This window comes from Echeneis naucrates, chromosome 15 (assembly GCF_900963305.1).
Source record: "Echeneis naucrates chromosome 15, fEcheNa1.1, whole genome shotgun sequence".
Classification (NCBI taxonomy): Eukaryota; Metazoa; Chordata; class Actinopteri; order Carangiformes; family Echeneidae; genus Echeneis; species Echeneis naucrates.
The window spans coordinates 13,988,953-14,005,683 of record NC_042525.1 but is presented as its reverse complement, the minus strand read 5'-3'; the positions used below and the strand labels follow the sequence as shown (position 1 = coordinate 14,005,683).

Sequence of the window (16,731 nt, the reverse complement as noted above, 5' to 3'; positions counted from 1 at the left end):
GTGCCCACCTTTCTCCCCCTCTTCTCTTTTCCCTCCCTCTCCATCTTGACACAGTGCACTGAGCCTAATCGTGGATAATTGGGTGGGAGGGGCAGTGGGCTGGCCCTGCCTTTGTGTGCAAAGGGCAAGTGGTCAAGTTAATGGGGCCCTTGTGTCGAGCTGGGAGCACTCTGTCTCTCTTTTTCTCTGTTCGATCACTCACTCGGCCAGTCAATCTCAGTCTCTCAGTCAGCTTCTCTTTTCTTTCATGGGTGAAGCTTTTCCCTGCTGTTTCGATCTAGTTTCACCTCATTTCCAGCTGTCTCACTTCGTCTTCCCCTCCAGCCATTCAGGGTGTCTTTCCCCTTTCTTTTTTCTTCTCTTCCGCCTTCCTGTCTTTTCCAGCCTTTCCCTCTTTCTCTGTAGCTCTTTCTATCGCTTCTTTCCGTCTCTCTGGCAGAGTGTTTGGAAGAAGAGAACAGACCTTTTTAAAATATCAAAAGACAAATCAGGAGGCCTTGCTGGTCCGTCCCTTTCTACCAGGTCTCCCTCCCTCCTTTGGACTGATAAGCAGAGGAGTGAGCCTGCAGGATTAACTGCTGTGTACTGCCTCTCTCCTTTCATCCTGTGGAGAAGTACACTGTTTACTAGTCTTGATATATGTGCGAGCACTAAGTGTGTGCATCTGTGTCTTACCTTGTCTGACACTAGCTTAGCCTAGAGGAGGCAAATATGTTTGAAAGACTGGCGACAGCTGATCTGTATTATTTCTGTTTAAAATGTAACACACTTTGTCAACCAACTCTCCATAAATAAATAAATAAAAATATATATCTTACAGAAAACATTTCCAATGTGTAAATTATGTTTTTCTTTAACTGGTTTGTTTTTTTTTATGACACTAAAACGCTAACCAAATAATTGCCACATTTTTACTATCACTTTATATTCCAACAGTAGCTGCTTTGTAATATCACAAAAGCGAAAAAAAGACCCCAGTTTCAGATTTCTTGAGGAAAATGTGTTTATTTTTGTTAATCCACCAAAAAAAAAGAGAATCACACACTCTTCCACTGCAATGTACAAGATTCAACCCACTGATTAAAATGAAACAGAAGAACTTTGATAGATTGAACGGAGGATTTCACACTATTAGGCCATGTCCACAAAAAAGTAGATCAATTGACATGTCAGTGACATATCTAGTTTCCAGTGTCCTAAGACACGTCAGCAAACGCTCTAACAAAAGATTTTAAGCTTAAAGCTATTTGATGCACATGAAATGGACATGACACTTGAGCCAGCAGCTTTACACCAAATAATTTGGCAACTGTAGAAAAATATATTTTTTTTAAATGTCCACTGGCCTTACAGAAGCAGCTTTGACATAATCAGTCCGTCCACGATCTTATGGAGTTGTTTTTCTTACTGTACTGGCCCTAAATTATTGATTTTCCCAAAAAATTGGGAGTTTTATTGGAGTTTTTGCAGTGAAATTGCAGGAACTTTGACTATTGGATGATATTAAAGTGCGAGTATTAGTCTAATCCAGACTCCTTACCAGCTGGTGGCGGTAATGCACCAAAACACTGTGGTCAATAAAACAAAAGAAGAAGTGGGGCCTTGATTCTCACAACCTGGTTTAGTGTGGACATGGCCTGCAAATGACCAACAAGTCAGTGTTTGATAATGCAAAAATAAAGCCCAGTGCAACATCTCATGAATCTGCTGGAACAGAGCATTGCGGTGTGACGCATTCTCGGCAGCATATCATCCGCTCTGCTCTTGTCTGTCAACTTTTTCACTGTAATTAAGACAAGCAAATCCATACGAAGCTCACATGATCGCCTCAATAATGCTGAAAATCCTTGGCTTTTCCCTTACATGTCACAGTGAGAAAAGTGGTAATTGTCCTACTGCACTTATATCACATCAAGAAGTGACAGCATCAACACGTGAAAACACAGCAGCTCGTAGGTACAAAGAGGGAATATTTTGCCACTATCAGAAGCGGAGATGTCCCCAAAAAAAGCAGCAACGCAGTGTAGATATCACAGTAAACAGTGAGGCCAAAGAGACGTCACTGTACAGAGCCGTGGCGTCACACCAGTCAGTGATGATGTCACTTCTCGCAGTCACAGTTCGGATGGTTTTTATGTGTCGGCCCACAGATATTAGAGGTGTACAACAAACTGCACTACAGATAAAAATGTAATTAAATATACTTCCAAAACATCACAATGCAATTTAAGTCCTCAAAGCATAAAGACCACTGAAAAAAGCAGGCTTAATTTACTTCTCAGAATTGTTACACAAAGGGAATACTTTTTCTAATTCTGAAAGTGGATTATTCCTTTAACATGAACAATGTAAACAGCAGCCGCTGGGAGATACTGCATAGCTTCTTGGCTGTTGGAGACAGCAATGGATCACAGTGAAATATGGAACACCTTACTAGTGATAGGTACAACTTTAGGCTTGAGTGACCCACTGAAACTTGCCGACGTTTTAATACCGCTGGAAAGAAGAAAGAACTGAATTCAAGGGAAAAGACCTGAGTATAACTGGCAGACACTTTTTTATGTTTAGGTAATATGTAATGAAAACACATTTGCAGCTCCTTTATTTATACTGTGGTCACGGATACTTGGCTGCATTTTTTTCTGAATAGTGTTTATTAGCAGGAAGAAAAGCAAAGTCTAGCTCTCCATTTTGGAGAGGTGTCATAAAGGAGCAATTTCAAGAAATGCTGAATGTGTGCAATCGTTTACCTAAATTCACAAGCAACCCAAAAAACAAACCAGGCTTGTGTGAGCTTCAGTCTTCCATTAGGAAGTAAGAAAAAAACATGTCATGTAGCTATTTAAACCATTCCACAGTATTGGGGTCGTATGTCAATAAATGCAAGTAGAAGAATTCATCACAACTAATGTGCACGCATTCTCTCTCTGTCTCTCACTGTCTCACACTCATACCTACTGACGGTGGAGTCACACTTGAAGCTTTTAGCAGCATCGAATAAAATGAACTAGGTGTGGAACAGGGGTTGGTGGTGGCCTTTAAAGACTCCGAAGTCTCTGTTGAGCAGTCCACCGGTGAAAACACCGACAGAGCTGACCAAAATTAAGCTGTCGAGCTGCGGTGTGCATCACTTGTATCTATGGCAATGTTGCTGCTTATTATGCAAGCTGTAGCTCCTGGGCAGCGACACCTGCTCATTAGTCTCGATGTTAGCGCACAGTTGTAATTAATGCGCTGAAGAATTGCTTTATACCAACCTCTGACTGGGCGAATGAGTTATATTACAAAAAAATGTTAGTGGGAGAAGAAGGGAACAAAGAACAATAATAATAACTGGTCTATGACAGTTAATGAATTAAAGCTGGCCTCCGTGAGTCAGAAACTCAGAGGCACAAGTTAACACTGACTGGTTACGTAGGGCCAACTAACTGAACGACAGACACCATATCACTGAGCGACTAAACAGTGTGGCAGCGTAGTTCACTCTCCTACATGGCTGCTTTAACCAGATGGATGGGTGACTGACCAGAGCAGGGATCAGATGTCTTGCCAGCTAGCATAATGAAAAGCCGACTGATTTAAAAGGCTGTTTGGTTATTTTGGAGTATTTTATCATTTGGCCCATGGTTAAGACATAGTAGCTCCAGTCAATGGACAACAGACACACATAGTGATAAATCCTCTCTGCTGTCAAGGCAAATACAAAAATGTCTCAAAAAATGCCCACATGTTTTTCTCTCTTTCTAGATTTGATTAAACACTGAGACAGACACAACCTTGCAGCATCTGAATACATATCTTTCGATGAAATTCTTCCTGCTCACTTAGATCGCAGCTCACACTGTTGACACAACTCTGTAGCATCATTCCATCTCTAATATCCAAAAGCGTGTGGAGTGGTACTGCGTGGAGATGAGGGCTCACTTGTTTTGGTTTACTGAGAGTGGCTGACAGGTTGAGGTCCTTTGGTCAGGGTGATGAGGAGAGGGTAGTGGATGTTCTCATCGTATGCCTCTTTTCCCTCTCTTTGCATCTGAAAAGCACAAAACATGAAAGAGCATTGATTAAAAAAAAAAAAAAAAGTGTAATATTTTCTCTAACTTTATCAGCATTTCGACACTGCTGGTGGTCTACAGATATATGCTGGCAGGCAATTTTCAAACGTTGTAATTTCTCTCAGTGGGCCTCCAATTTGGAAATTACATGGAAATAATATGTGTGAATGTACCTGTGCCCAAATGTTGATGAGTAGGTGTACATCAGATTCCATATACTCAAAAGTGGAGACAAATAGGGGCCAGTGATTGGAAAAGATTAGACATTATTCTCCATTTGAAACATGACAAAGTTAGTATGAAACTTTAGCACTACAGTAGTTTTATTGCCTTTCCTCATTAGATGGTCATTGATTTTTTGCAAGGAGAAATACAATTGGACTAATTTGGTGTATATACCTGCTACTTTCAAGATCTAACTGGCTTAATGTGACACATCGCAGTGCAGTTATCTGCACACTAGGACTAAAACAAACAGTGATTTCTTTTATCGATTTATCTTCCAATTATTTTTGCACACATTTTTCATTACAATATCCTAAGGTCCAACAGCATTCTGAAAGCCAAAGATATTCATTTCCAATGCTCTGAAATTAGACAAGAAAAATCAGCGAACTGGAGAAGCCTAAATTAAGGAATTTGGCAATCGTGCATGAAAAATTTGTTAAAATTAATCGATTTCCTGTCAGTCAGTTCATTGACTAATTGTTCCACTTCCACTGTGCATACCCCTGCTCACAAAAACACTCTCACTCTAAAATATGCACACACACACACACACACACACACACACAGAGCTATGTGGGGTGTCCATGTGGTGCCCACTCAGTGCCCTTTTAAGCAGACTGGGCAGTTTGGGCATTCACTAGCTAATCAGCTTTCTCAGTGTCTGGTCAAATGATCAGACACTTATGAAAGCGAGTTTGGTGAGTCTGCTCATGTGAATGTGTGTGATTGTCTGTGGCAGTGTGTGTGGACATTCGTGTGGTGATAACAGGATAGTGCACAGCTGTGTGAAAAGATTTATTTCCAACAAACAGAAACTCTGACTGACCCTAAATTGACTTCCTTCAGCAGCATCCGCGGCGCTGCCAATGACCTCTAGTCCAACCCAAGCTTACCTCCTTTACAAACTCAGGTGCTGACTCTGGGCTGATATCACAACAAATTAGTTTGCTGGCACCCATGAGAATCGTGATATTGAATGTTGCAGTTCTTTCACTCAATGAAAAAAGGATGTAATTTTAATTGAAGTAGTTGTAGTTCTGATGAGTGCAACAGCATTATGGATTTGCATTTGTAATTAATGGAGTATTTACAGCCTTATTTGTGTATTCGATCACTGGTTTACTAAATTGGGGTTAGGATCGAATACGTACATGGATAGCTGTACCAAACATCAAGCAGGTGACTTCGACTGGGGTGTCATCACCATCACACCAAGGTGGGCTACATCCAAAAGTAGTTGGTGTATGCACACATTAGAGGTGTAAACCTGAGAAAGCGGTGATCCTGAACAGTAGCAGCAGATGTACTCCTCAATGTGACAACACCCAGAAATAAAAGGATTTGTGTGATTTTTATGGCTACCTGCATCTTTCTCATCTCTCCAGCTCCAATACCTTCTCTAGAGAGGGTAGGTGATCTCCCCTTGTCCACCATCTCTTCTCATTGTGCCTTTTTTCCCCTAATTTCTGTCCTTGTTCAATATGAGCAAACTGCTCGTGTCTGCCCCTCCCCTCTCTCATTCGGTCCCTCCCGTTCTCCCCCTGGGCCATACATATGTGTTATCTTCCTGTGGCCATCCCTCCAAGCACCGGCCGCTGGTTGAACCTCTGACCCCCTGAGAAAAAGAAAGAGAGAAGGAGAGAGAGCAGACAGCCCAAGGGGTGGTTGGGCGTGGAGGGGCAGCTGTCTGCCCCCCTCCCTTCATGCTAAGCCTGCTATAGGGACCATGGCCAGCATTCACATTCAAATTCTACCAGGCGGAAGAAGCAAGGAAGCGATAGATGGAGGGATGGAGAGGTAAGAGAGGGAGGGCCTTAACGTGGTGAGGGCTGAGAGCTCGCAGAGGTGAAAAGTTTAACAAGCAAAGCTGTTCCTCCTGATCGCAGGCTGCCTAATCAGCTTCATGGGTGGCTGGCTAAATCGGCTCTCAACCCAACCCCCCACCCCACCATCCCCACAATCTTTTCTTTTTCTCCCCTTTCCAAGGTGCAAGTCATTTATTTTATTGCCACTTTCACACCAGTCTCCCTCTCTTGTGCTCTCATTTCGCCTCTCTATTTCTCTGCCTCCTGCTTTTTCTCATTTATTCTTGCCCTGCTTGTGTAGACCAGAGAGAAAGTGAACAAGGTGGAAAAAGATAGAGAGGAGGGCGCTCAGAGACAAGGGAGGAACGGATGAACCGGATGTCTGGGGTCTCTCTCGGCAGGATTAGGAAACAGAGAATGAGGGATTGGGTGGATGGAGAGATGAGTAGAGGAAGGGATAGAAGGACAGGCTTGAATAAATAGAGAAGTGGGTCATGGTGTTGGAAATGGAAAGATTGAGGGGAGCGGGGGGGGTACAGCAAAGTGAAGGAAGATATGTCAGAAAAAGGAGGGACATAGAAAGGGAGTGAACGAGGGAGGCAAAAAGAGGGAGTCAGGGAGGAGAGTGTGAGTGCATTGACACAGTGGGGATACTATTAATGCATGTGAGAGAGACGGGGGATCTGCACATGTACGCACACGCTCTTTGCTTGTGTGTATGCGTGTGCATGTGTGTTTGAGAGAAATTAAAATTCATGACTCTCTCTTCACAACCATTTGAGTAACAAGATTAAGATGGCGGGTTAGAAAATAGCGCTGGCATTATCAGGCTGCTTGCAGTCCCTCCAGCTGCTTGCCTCTCTATTCCACAACAGTGGGGATAAGAGGATAACGCACTAGCCCTGTCTGCTCGTCCCAGCACACGCCTTACGCTCACATAGCCACACAAACACACACACACAGCTTTTAGGCACACCACTGCTGCACATTGGGCCTGCCTGGTGTTGGCAGTCCCTGGAGTGTGTTTGAGGGTGAAAATGTGCGTATGAGTGAAAAACAAGAGTAGCAAGCTGGGGGTCTAGAGAAGGTTTGTTTAAAAAAAAAAAAAAAAAACAACTCCCTGCTCTTTCTTCTAAAAGCAAAACATACGCAAAGCAACGTAAAGGCAGTATATTCCAAACAAAATCAAATTTGACGTGTGTCAAAGCTGGTGCAATGAAAAATTCCAGCATACTCACAGCTATACTGCTGTACGTTTGTTTAACAGCATCTGTGCCAGTTGGAGGAGCTTTTGAGTCGCTGAGGGAGCATGAAACGAAAATAAACTTGGCCAAAAGGACACGTGGAAACTGCACCAATTGGGTGCTGTATCCAACAACATCATGCAATTGGTTGTCAGATGAGTATTTTGCTAACTTGACAAATAGTATATCATTATTACCGCTTAATGGCTGCCTCAATAACAATAAAGTAAAACTGAATATATTACAAAACAAACTAACTCTTTGTCTTTTGTTTATCTAATGCTGCAGACAGACAGCACATTCACCTCTGTATATCAATTGGCTTATTTTACATGTGATTTTGCACAAATTTGTGACATAATGGTATTCTGAGCTACACTTGTGGCCTGGTTTGGTTTTGTTTCTTAAAGTTACTGTGGTTATTTTTCAACTTTTTTCCTTAAACAATATTACAAATAAATGATGAAATGAACATATTTTTTTCTTTTTGACTTTGTGACAGCAACTTTTTTAAATACAGAAAATCTAATTAAAATCTTAAAGAACACGAGAATAAAAGTTAATGTAGTATAACAGACTGTTTAACTACAAACTAGTGGCACAATAATAGATGGACGTATAAAAAACACTTTTTCCTCAAAATGTGAATATATGCTTCTGGTGGAGACTGACTGTTTTAAGCCACAGTGAAAGAAAATCTATAGCGAGCGCTGCGCTGTCAGGTCTGATATACATTTTCATTGTGTTCTGTTCTATCTACTGAAAGCAAATATAGCTGAAGAAAGATAATCTGTAGTGTAAATGAGCAGCAGCTGCTAATTTGGATGTGTGTGCGTGTGTGAGCGCATGGTGCTAGTGCATGTTTCACTGTGATATCATCATGTAGTGCGTTTGTTTGTGTGTAATGTCTAGCCAATATGCTGTCTGAGTGATGTCTGGTCTGTGTGGGATTGTGATATAGCTGGTTACCTGTGTGCACAGTGTGTGTCTATGTAATATCTGTGTGCGCGCGCCTTGAGTGGTCATTCAGACACATACATAGACACCCACAAACCTAAAAAGAAAAAAACACACTGAGGTTGTTCAGAGTGTTTATCCTAAGATAAGCAGACTTAATCACCTTCAGTTGTGAAAGAGGAACTTCAAGTTCATATCCGCACACAGCACATGACCCTGCTGTGCTTTCAGTGCCTGTGTGATGCTGAAGTGTGCATTGCAACAGTGAGCTAAATGGTCTGACAGACCCTCGGCATGCCAAAGAAAAGACTAAAAACAGCATAATTTCATGATGCGCTTTTTTTTTTTTTTTTAACCCATATCCATTTTATTTCACTGTTCAAATTGTAGACATATTATTCTGTGTATTCTGGGGCCTTGAGGCCTAATCAATTCTCTCAGCAGCTTTTTCAAAGTTGTATTTCTTCTCAATCTAAGGCGATGGCAGGATCCACTTTGATATTACAAAGGCTTATTATTTCGTCATCTGTTTTTGATCTGCTCTTTTTGTTCTGTTGCAAAAGAGAAAAATAAAGATGATATTTAATATTTTTTTCCCTTTATTCACTGGGGTTTACTACATAAAAAAAAATTGTCCTGGAAATGTGTTTACGAGGAGGTCAGGATGATGAAGATATAAAGAGCATCGGAGATCGGTTAAGAACAGTAACCCTGATTCTCTCGTTGCAGGAGGGACGGAAGGGTGCAAATGCGGATTCTGACAATTTGACCAAGGTCAACCTTGAAAGGTTCATTTTAAGAATGTGCGACTGTTAAATGGAAAATGGTAACAGAGAGGAGAGACAGAGTGAGATTTTCCTTGCTGAGGTTATTTTAACAGGCTTTTTAATGTCCAGTCTGTCTAATTGTCTCGCCGGTGTAGCTGATCATGTGTGTGCCAATTTAGCCCACTCCTTGCTGTCCTGTTCTTCTGTAACTGTGTGTAATGGAGATAGCAGCTGGACACCACTTCTTGTAACACTTCCTACTCAGGTGCTTTCTGCTCCTCCTTTTCTTTTTTCAGTCATCCTTTCTCTGCTTCCCTCCGTGTCTTACACACAGTTCCATGTTAAGGCAGCTTATTTTTACTCTGGTGTGTCTCCCAAAGTGTCTCTAAGTATCAAACGACAGGAGTCCAGGAGTCTTTATTAAAGCTGAGTGCATGAATTACACCTTGGACTGTTTTTGGTCTCCCCTAATAGCAACAGATTGTACACGTTCTTTAGGAAACAATTCAAAAGCTTTCCTCTCGTTTATTTGAGTTTCCACTAAACATTTTGTTAGAACCACTGAACTGACAGAAAGAAGAAGAGAGGCTTTGTGGTAGTGTTGTGGGGAAATCCTCAAGTCATTCATAAAAACCATTTTGTACAGACTCCACCTTTGCACGTCTTACCTTCAGGTGAACATCCCAGACCTGAGCATCGTACTGCTGGTTTTGACAGACGCAGAGTCCAGCCTGCTGGGCCAGTTGACAAAAGAATCCAAGAGTCTCACCTCGCAGAGGAGCAAACACCAACGCCATGCCCTAGGGAGAAAACCAGAGGAGGGTAAGTACTTTGGTGGTTGCCCTTTATTTAAGGTACATACTATAGAAACGTCTGGGCTATAAAACTAATGCGATCCAGCATGTACCAGCGACACATTTCACCAATAGCAATAAAATAACTTCACTAGAGTTCGATTGTATTACTGATGCATAACCAATGTCAAGTATGCGCCTCCCTGGTTCATAAATACAGCTTTTCACGCCTGGGAACAGTGAGGGCCTTTTCAACAACAGGTCACCCAGTCTGGCCGATCTCTGGAGAACATCCTATGTAAACTGTGCAGGAAAACCAACCGACCAAAAGTGGAAATACATCAAACTTATCTTCACATTTCAGCCTTTTCCACAATTCCGACTAACCATCATGTTGTCAGTCACAATCGACAACTGCTACATCTGCAGCCATCAATGTTGTTTACCAAAATATCCAAACAATGCAAGGAAATAACTTACGGAAGCCAAATAATTTTTAAATAAACAATAGTTATCCTTAACTTCTCTCAGGACCGTTGGGGAACTTCACTCACGTTTTCACTTTTCATTTTTCTCAACATTTATTGTTTTCTTTCTTCTCCAAGAGTATAGGTTAGATGAAAAAACAAAACAAACATAAAGCGTCATGCACCAAATCAACTCTGGAAATTTGCAGACACATTGTAGGTCTGAATATGTATACGTACACACATGTAAATGATTTTTTGAGTGTGTGTGACAGACAGAGAGGAAGAAAGAGTGTCTGTGTGTGTGTGTGTGTGCACATGCAACACAGATGTCCTGCAAAGACTAAGAGGATTACCAAGAGGTTCAAAGTTTCTTTGAAATCCTTCAGCTTTCAGTTTTATTTCATGTTGATCATGTTATTATTGTTTTAATTAAATGGAGCAAAGAGGAATGCTCACACAAACACACACGTACACCAAACGCACACAAAGCAATGCATACTGACACAACACAAGCTAAATGAACACAAAGGCAGTGAAAACAGCAGGATCACCCTGTTTGACAGATGATTTTTCATCTGTCTATCCCGTTCCATATTTCTCCAACCCCCCCTCCCCCGCCCCGCTTCACCCCTCTCTCTTTAAAAACACAGCAAATACAAACAAACACACAAAATTCCTCCCAGCACTAATCAGCTGATTAAGGGGGATCCAGCCCACCGGATGGACCACCTTTGTCAGAAACAACAAATTAGTGCCATTAGATGGGAGAATTAATTGTTGCTTTAATTGTTTAATCAGCTTAGCAAATTATTAAATATTTGGCAAAGCTTGTTGTGGCAGCAACAGTCTGATGGCCGACACTCAAATCATATTAGTCCCTGAATTATCTCCGCTGGATTAAAGAGAAAGAGACATGAAGAGACTTAACAGACAGATGGCAACAATGGCCAGATGTCATGTCGCTTATTCGACATCACATCAGCCTCTGTGCTCGGCTGCATCCAAGACACAGATTCAGGTGACAGCTGTTACTTTGCATGTCTGATATTTCATCTGAGGAAATTTGCTTCATTGCTTGAAACAAGTTGAACGCAATACAAACAATATTTTAGCCCTCCACTGGAAATAAAGCTTGCAAAGCTGTGTGGATTTGTATAAATATATGGATAGTTTTGGTTTTATCTGCCCAGATTGTAATTTTTTTGCCTCCACTTCGACAAATGGAAATGAATGGGATTTCCTTTGTGGCGCTGAAAGCATTTAAAAATGACATTTAAAAAAATACAGCAGCAACGATTCCTTTCAGCAACCGTATCCTATTTGTGCTGGGTCAGTCACTGATGCATGCAGTCAGCAGTTTTCATAGGGACTATTTCTTCTGTGGAAAAAAATCTTTGTTGCAGTTCACATAAAAGTCTGAAGCAAGCTCTCTATGTTTGTTTTGTTATTTTAGCGAACTGACCATGAGGGGCTTGTTGTGGAACTGAATTTTTTTTTAAAAACTTCTCTAGAGAAGATTTAAACAAGATCAATGCTGGGCTTCTAAACAAAGACATGTTTTTCTCCTAAATTTATCTTAACTATTCTTCCACATTAATTTCTTGGTCAACTTTTCCATTCCTTCATTATTTCTGTTGCTCTCCTTCCCTCTCTGATCCTCCCTGATGTCTTCTCCCCTCCTTCTTGTCCCTATCTCCTTCCCCTCAGTGCTCAGTGTTTCAACTCTTACACAGATATTCCCAATACCACTCTGGCCTCTGTACTTAAAATGCACCCTTCTTCCCTCAGATGAATATAAATCTCAACCCTATCTCTTCCAGCCTTTCGCTTTTTTCCTCCCATTTGCTTTGGCTGTCACAGCATGGGGTCTTATCGCAAGGCCAAAAGGGAGAAGTTGCCTCGGATTTATGATTAAGGGAAGGCATGAAAGGGAGAGATGGAGATCAGAGCGATGCATTCAAGTTGCTCATAATAAGCATTAAAGCATTACATGATATTAATCCTGTCAGACTATTAATGTGTATAGGGTTTGGGGCGAGGCCTAATTATGATTGAGAAGAGTGGGTAGTGATTTAGAGGGAGGGGATAAGTGGAGATATATACAGTAGACACAGAGGCAAACACACACATGCACGCACACACATACAGACACACACTTACGTTGGGTTGCAGTAATCTCCTTAGAGCATCAACCAGGCTGGCTCTGTACTGGTCGACAAACAAGCTGAAAGGGAGAGGGAGAGTCAGGTTAAAATGCATTCATATGATAGCAGCTCCAGATAAACCAGAAGCCTATTTATTTTCCTTTGTTTACAAATAAAACCACCAACAGGAAGAAGGGAAAAACTATTTGCATGAGTAAGATGTTTTCCCTTTTTATTTACGTCTGAGTTTCTATGCGCTTCCACCTCAGCCTATTGATGAGGAGCCGAAAGGAATTCAGAAAATCAGAAAATCAGAAAATCCAGCGTGTGCAGATATAATCGCCTACAGTAAACACACATACACACACAAATACACACTGCAGAGAGACACTTCAAAGCACCGCAAAGAACCTTGAATTTGTGGAGTTAATACCTGGAATGTGCTCTCTGCAGTTAATATGAAGATTTAAGAACAAACACAACAAAGGAAAGGGGAAAAAAAAACTAATATTTGAATGGTAACTAGATTAAATTAACTGCTTGTATTGAAGATTTAACACCATTGTGAAACAGCATATACATTTGTATTGATATAAATTAGACAACTTGTGTAAGTGTGAATTTTTTTTCAAAAACCGTGTCTGTCACTGTTGGGTATATCTTCCAAAAGGAAAGGAAGAAATGAAAGACTGAAACAAAAGAAGAGTTTTTGGTGTTGAAGGTCAAAGAGAACGGCGACTAAAATAATAAGTTGCTACAAACTACATGTTTCACACCAAATCTAACTATGTTTTAATATATAAAATTCATTTACAGCTGAGCTTGTTTAGAAGCCACTTTCCTTCTTCAATGGCTGGGTTTAAACTTGAGCAGTTGAAGGACAGAAGGAGGCAGGCTGACTGAGAAAAAAAAAAACTTTACTCTGAAATTTACATGCGGCCAAGAGTCACGAACACCATTAAAGTGGCATGCTTGAACCTGTTCTCATATTAATGTTCAGTTCAACTCATTAGCACATTAACATTAGTTACTGATGATGGGGAAAATATTCTTATTAAGTAGCTTTTACTGCCACCAAAGACAGTTGGCCCTGAATGACAACATATTTCTCTGTCGGTGGAAACAACTTTGGTGTCTAACACAATTACTGCGCTCTAATGCCAGAGACATCAAGGGGAAAATTTCTCACATTCTCCATTCTCACTCCCTCCTCAGCTTTACATCAGTATCTTATGAATGAAATAAATTATTAGAGGCTTTCATCTCTGCAAATATGCCATTGTTCCCATTAAAAAAAAAAACAAAAAACAAGACTATAGAGTGGGATTTTAGCTGTCACAAATTCTTCTCTTTAAAATGTAATTATTCTTAGTGAAAGAGGATAAAACAAAGATATTAAATTCACCGTAGTACTACGAGAACATTTCCAAGAGTCAAAGCTCAGAGAAATGTGGGTTTAACAGAAGCGAAGTAAACATAGGGTCTGAAAAGTGCCATACCGAGGCTTTAATTTCTTCTACCAAACAAAAATCACTTTTTGAAAACAAATTGGTTTTATATAATGGTTGAAGGTTGTTTTTTGATGGGATGGAGATTTGCGCAACACACACAGACACACAAAACACAAAAGGACACACACAAACACTCAAGCACACATCACCTCCAATCATTCTAACATCCTAAAAAAGTAACACCTGTCTTTACATCCACAAAGACAAATTTCAATCCATTATGCGGGTAAGTAGTGCATTTTGTGTGTATGCGTGTGTGCATGTGTGTATGTGTGTGAGCACACCTATTATCACAGATGAGAGAGGAGTAATTTGACTAAAATGCAACAATACAGTGGAGATTTGACATAATCCCACACATCCGCTCAACTGGTCAATGGAGTGGCATGTTTCCAATCACAGCCAATGACCTTTCCCTATTCACAATCCTCTGCACCTGGTGAGCGTGATCAGTGATCGGTGGCACATGTCACAGCATGAACTACACGCTTCTACTGACACCGGGGTGTGGGCACGTTGGTGTGAAGTTTATTATTCTTTCTAAGGTTAGACAGAGGGGCAAAGTTTATTTTACTTGAAAGGTGAGAGGTTTGTGATTGGTTTATTTTGCCACAGATATCAGTTGACGGGAAAAGTGAGTGGTAATGAAAACAAGGAAGTAGGCCAGTTGGGTGGAGGCAGCAGCTGAAACAGACACACACAGACACAGACAGGGCAGAGGAAGGGCAGTGCGTCATTTAAAGGGCAACAGTTTAAATGTGAAATGAAGACAGCACACGAAAGGAAAGCCTTCGTTTTCCTTTATGCCATATTGTCTTCCGTCTGCTTAAAGAGTTTCCCCAAAGCTGTAGACACTGCGATGTGACATGTTGTAAAATTGAAGTTCAATTATTTCACATCCAGCCATAAAACGATTCCCTTGTATGTCTACTGCAGCGCTTGGATGTACATAATTTTATCATAATGTCAACCCAACATTTATGGACTCTAAAATTGAGTGGTCTTGCCCTCTGAGGTCACTCCAGACATCCCTGTACTGTTAGAGTCCTATTGTCTCACACTGACCCCTCCCTTCGAGGACGGCCCAGTGACCTCCAGTCAAACCTGACTATGTGTCAAAGTGCACAACATGGGTGTGTGGGTGCGAGAGCGAGAGAGCATTGCTGCTATATTTGTCCACTCTTATGTGAACATAGAGGATGTTGTTAAAGCTACATGGGTGAGATCAGGAAAACATGTGACATCATCTTTTAAATCAGTTTCCCAGAGGGTCAGAGGTCAGGATGTATACATGTGATATATTATAGGGGTTTATCTGCAGCACATATAGTATTCTGTCACCTCCTTTTTGTCCTATATCAAGAGAAGGTAAATGAAAATCAAGTGAAAAGATTTTTTTTTACTCCATTTTCTCATAATCAGATCAGAATTCATGCTAAATTTTATGATCAATGTCAACATTTGACCCAACAGCTTGTTCCATCATTTTAACTGGATTGTGGAATTGTTTTAGTCCTCTTTGGTATGATTCTTCTTTTCTTTGACTTTTGCTTGTTTCCATCCCAGACCATGGAGGAACTTCCCTCTTCCTACCTAGCCCTCAAGACTAGAATAGCAACACATCTTGTGGTTGTTTGCACAAAAAGAACCAAACAACGCACACAAAAACCAAATGTAGAACTAGCGGAGCGCAATTCAGGAAAGGGCCATTAATGCCAAAACTCATGGTGCCACCCTAGTGTCAGTCTTTCATCCTATTTATTAAGAGAAAAGAGGGGTGGGTGGCAAGTGGGTGTAATAGAATATGTTACTCTCACTCACTGGATCTTTTGTTTGTATTTTCTCAATCTAATTCAAAATCAAATAAACACCTTTGCGATTTGCTAACAGGTACACATATAGAATTACAGCAGCTCAAGTACAACCTGAGAAGCTGCAATTCTCACCGACACATTTGAACCCTGACAATACAAATGGGTTTATTTTTGTAGGCTTACTTTTCATTTATTTGATTTTCACCAAACAATGAAAGAAAATAAAAATCTACCTATCTATAATTCTGTCTCTATTCTGTTTATATATTGTCCAAGTAAAGCAAATTATTTTGAAGTTAATCTGCAACAACCTGACAAAAAATTGCAATGAAGCCTGAAGACTGACTTTATAAAGCGGACATGATAAAAATCGCACAAAAGTGAGCATTTGTTTTGTATAATACATGAAGAGAACTATTTTGTTTTCTCATCCATCATATTCTAGATGCACCAAGTACCCCTCACTTGTTTATTGTCTCAACATCATCCAAAAAGTCATTACATATTTCTGACTTCGTACTACTGTGCCAAATTATAATATGGAGGTTGATGCGTTTGTTGTGTGCCTTTGTGTGATTATGTTCATATCAGTAATGGATCCAAAATTCATAATCTAATTTAATCCCATCCAACAGTCAGGTCTTCAATTTAAAACAGAAGGTTTAAGTGTATGTGCACAAAGAGTGTCTATGTGAATGTATGAGATGCAAATGACAAAATATATACAAAAACAAAAAATACGCACACAAACAAGGCTTTATCTCAGTGCTCACACATGGACAGTTTTTGGAAAAAGCAGACATGCCACAATTCCAGCCAAGCATTCTCTGCCATCCACATACCCACTGCAGGAATCCCTATCTCTCTCTCACACACACACACACACATACACATACACACACACACAGTAGATATGAGGAGGCACATGGCACTCCACTGTTC

General features: G+C 40.7%; 1 protein-coding gene across 1 annotated transcript in view; it reads right to left on the bottom strand.

Annotated features, from left to right (window-relative positions):
* Positions 1-1,050: 1,050 nt before the first annotated feature.
* camkmt (calmodulin-lysine N-methyltransferase) overlaps positions 1,051-16,731 on the bottom strand; it is a 96,319-nt gene continuing 80,638 nt past the window's right edge. The window contains exons 9-11 of the mRNA XM_029521179.1: positions 12,481-12,544; positions 9,725-9,856; positions 1,051-4,033 (exon numbers count right to left, since the gene is read on the bottom strand). Coding sequence (XP_029377039.1) covers positions 3,935-4,033; positions 9,725-9,856; positions 12,481-12,544 — 295 coding nt within the window. The 3' untranslated portion in view covers positions 1,051-3,934. The remainder of the gene's footprint in view (positions 4,034-9,724; positions 9,857-12,480; positions 12,545-16,731) is intronic.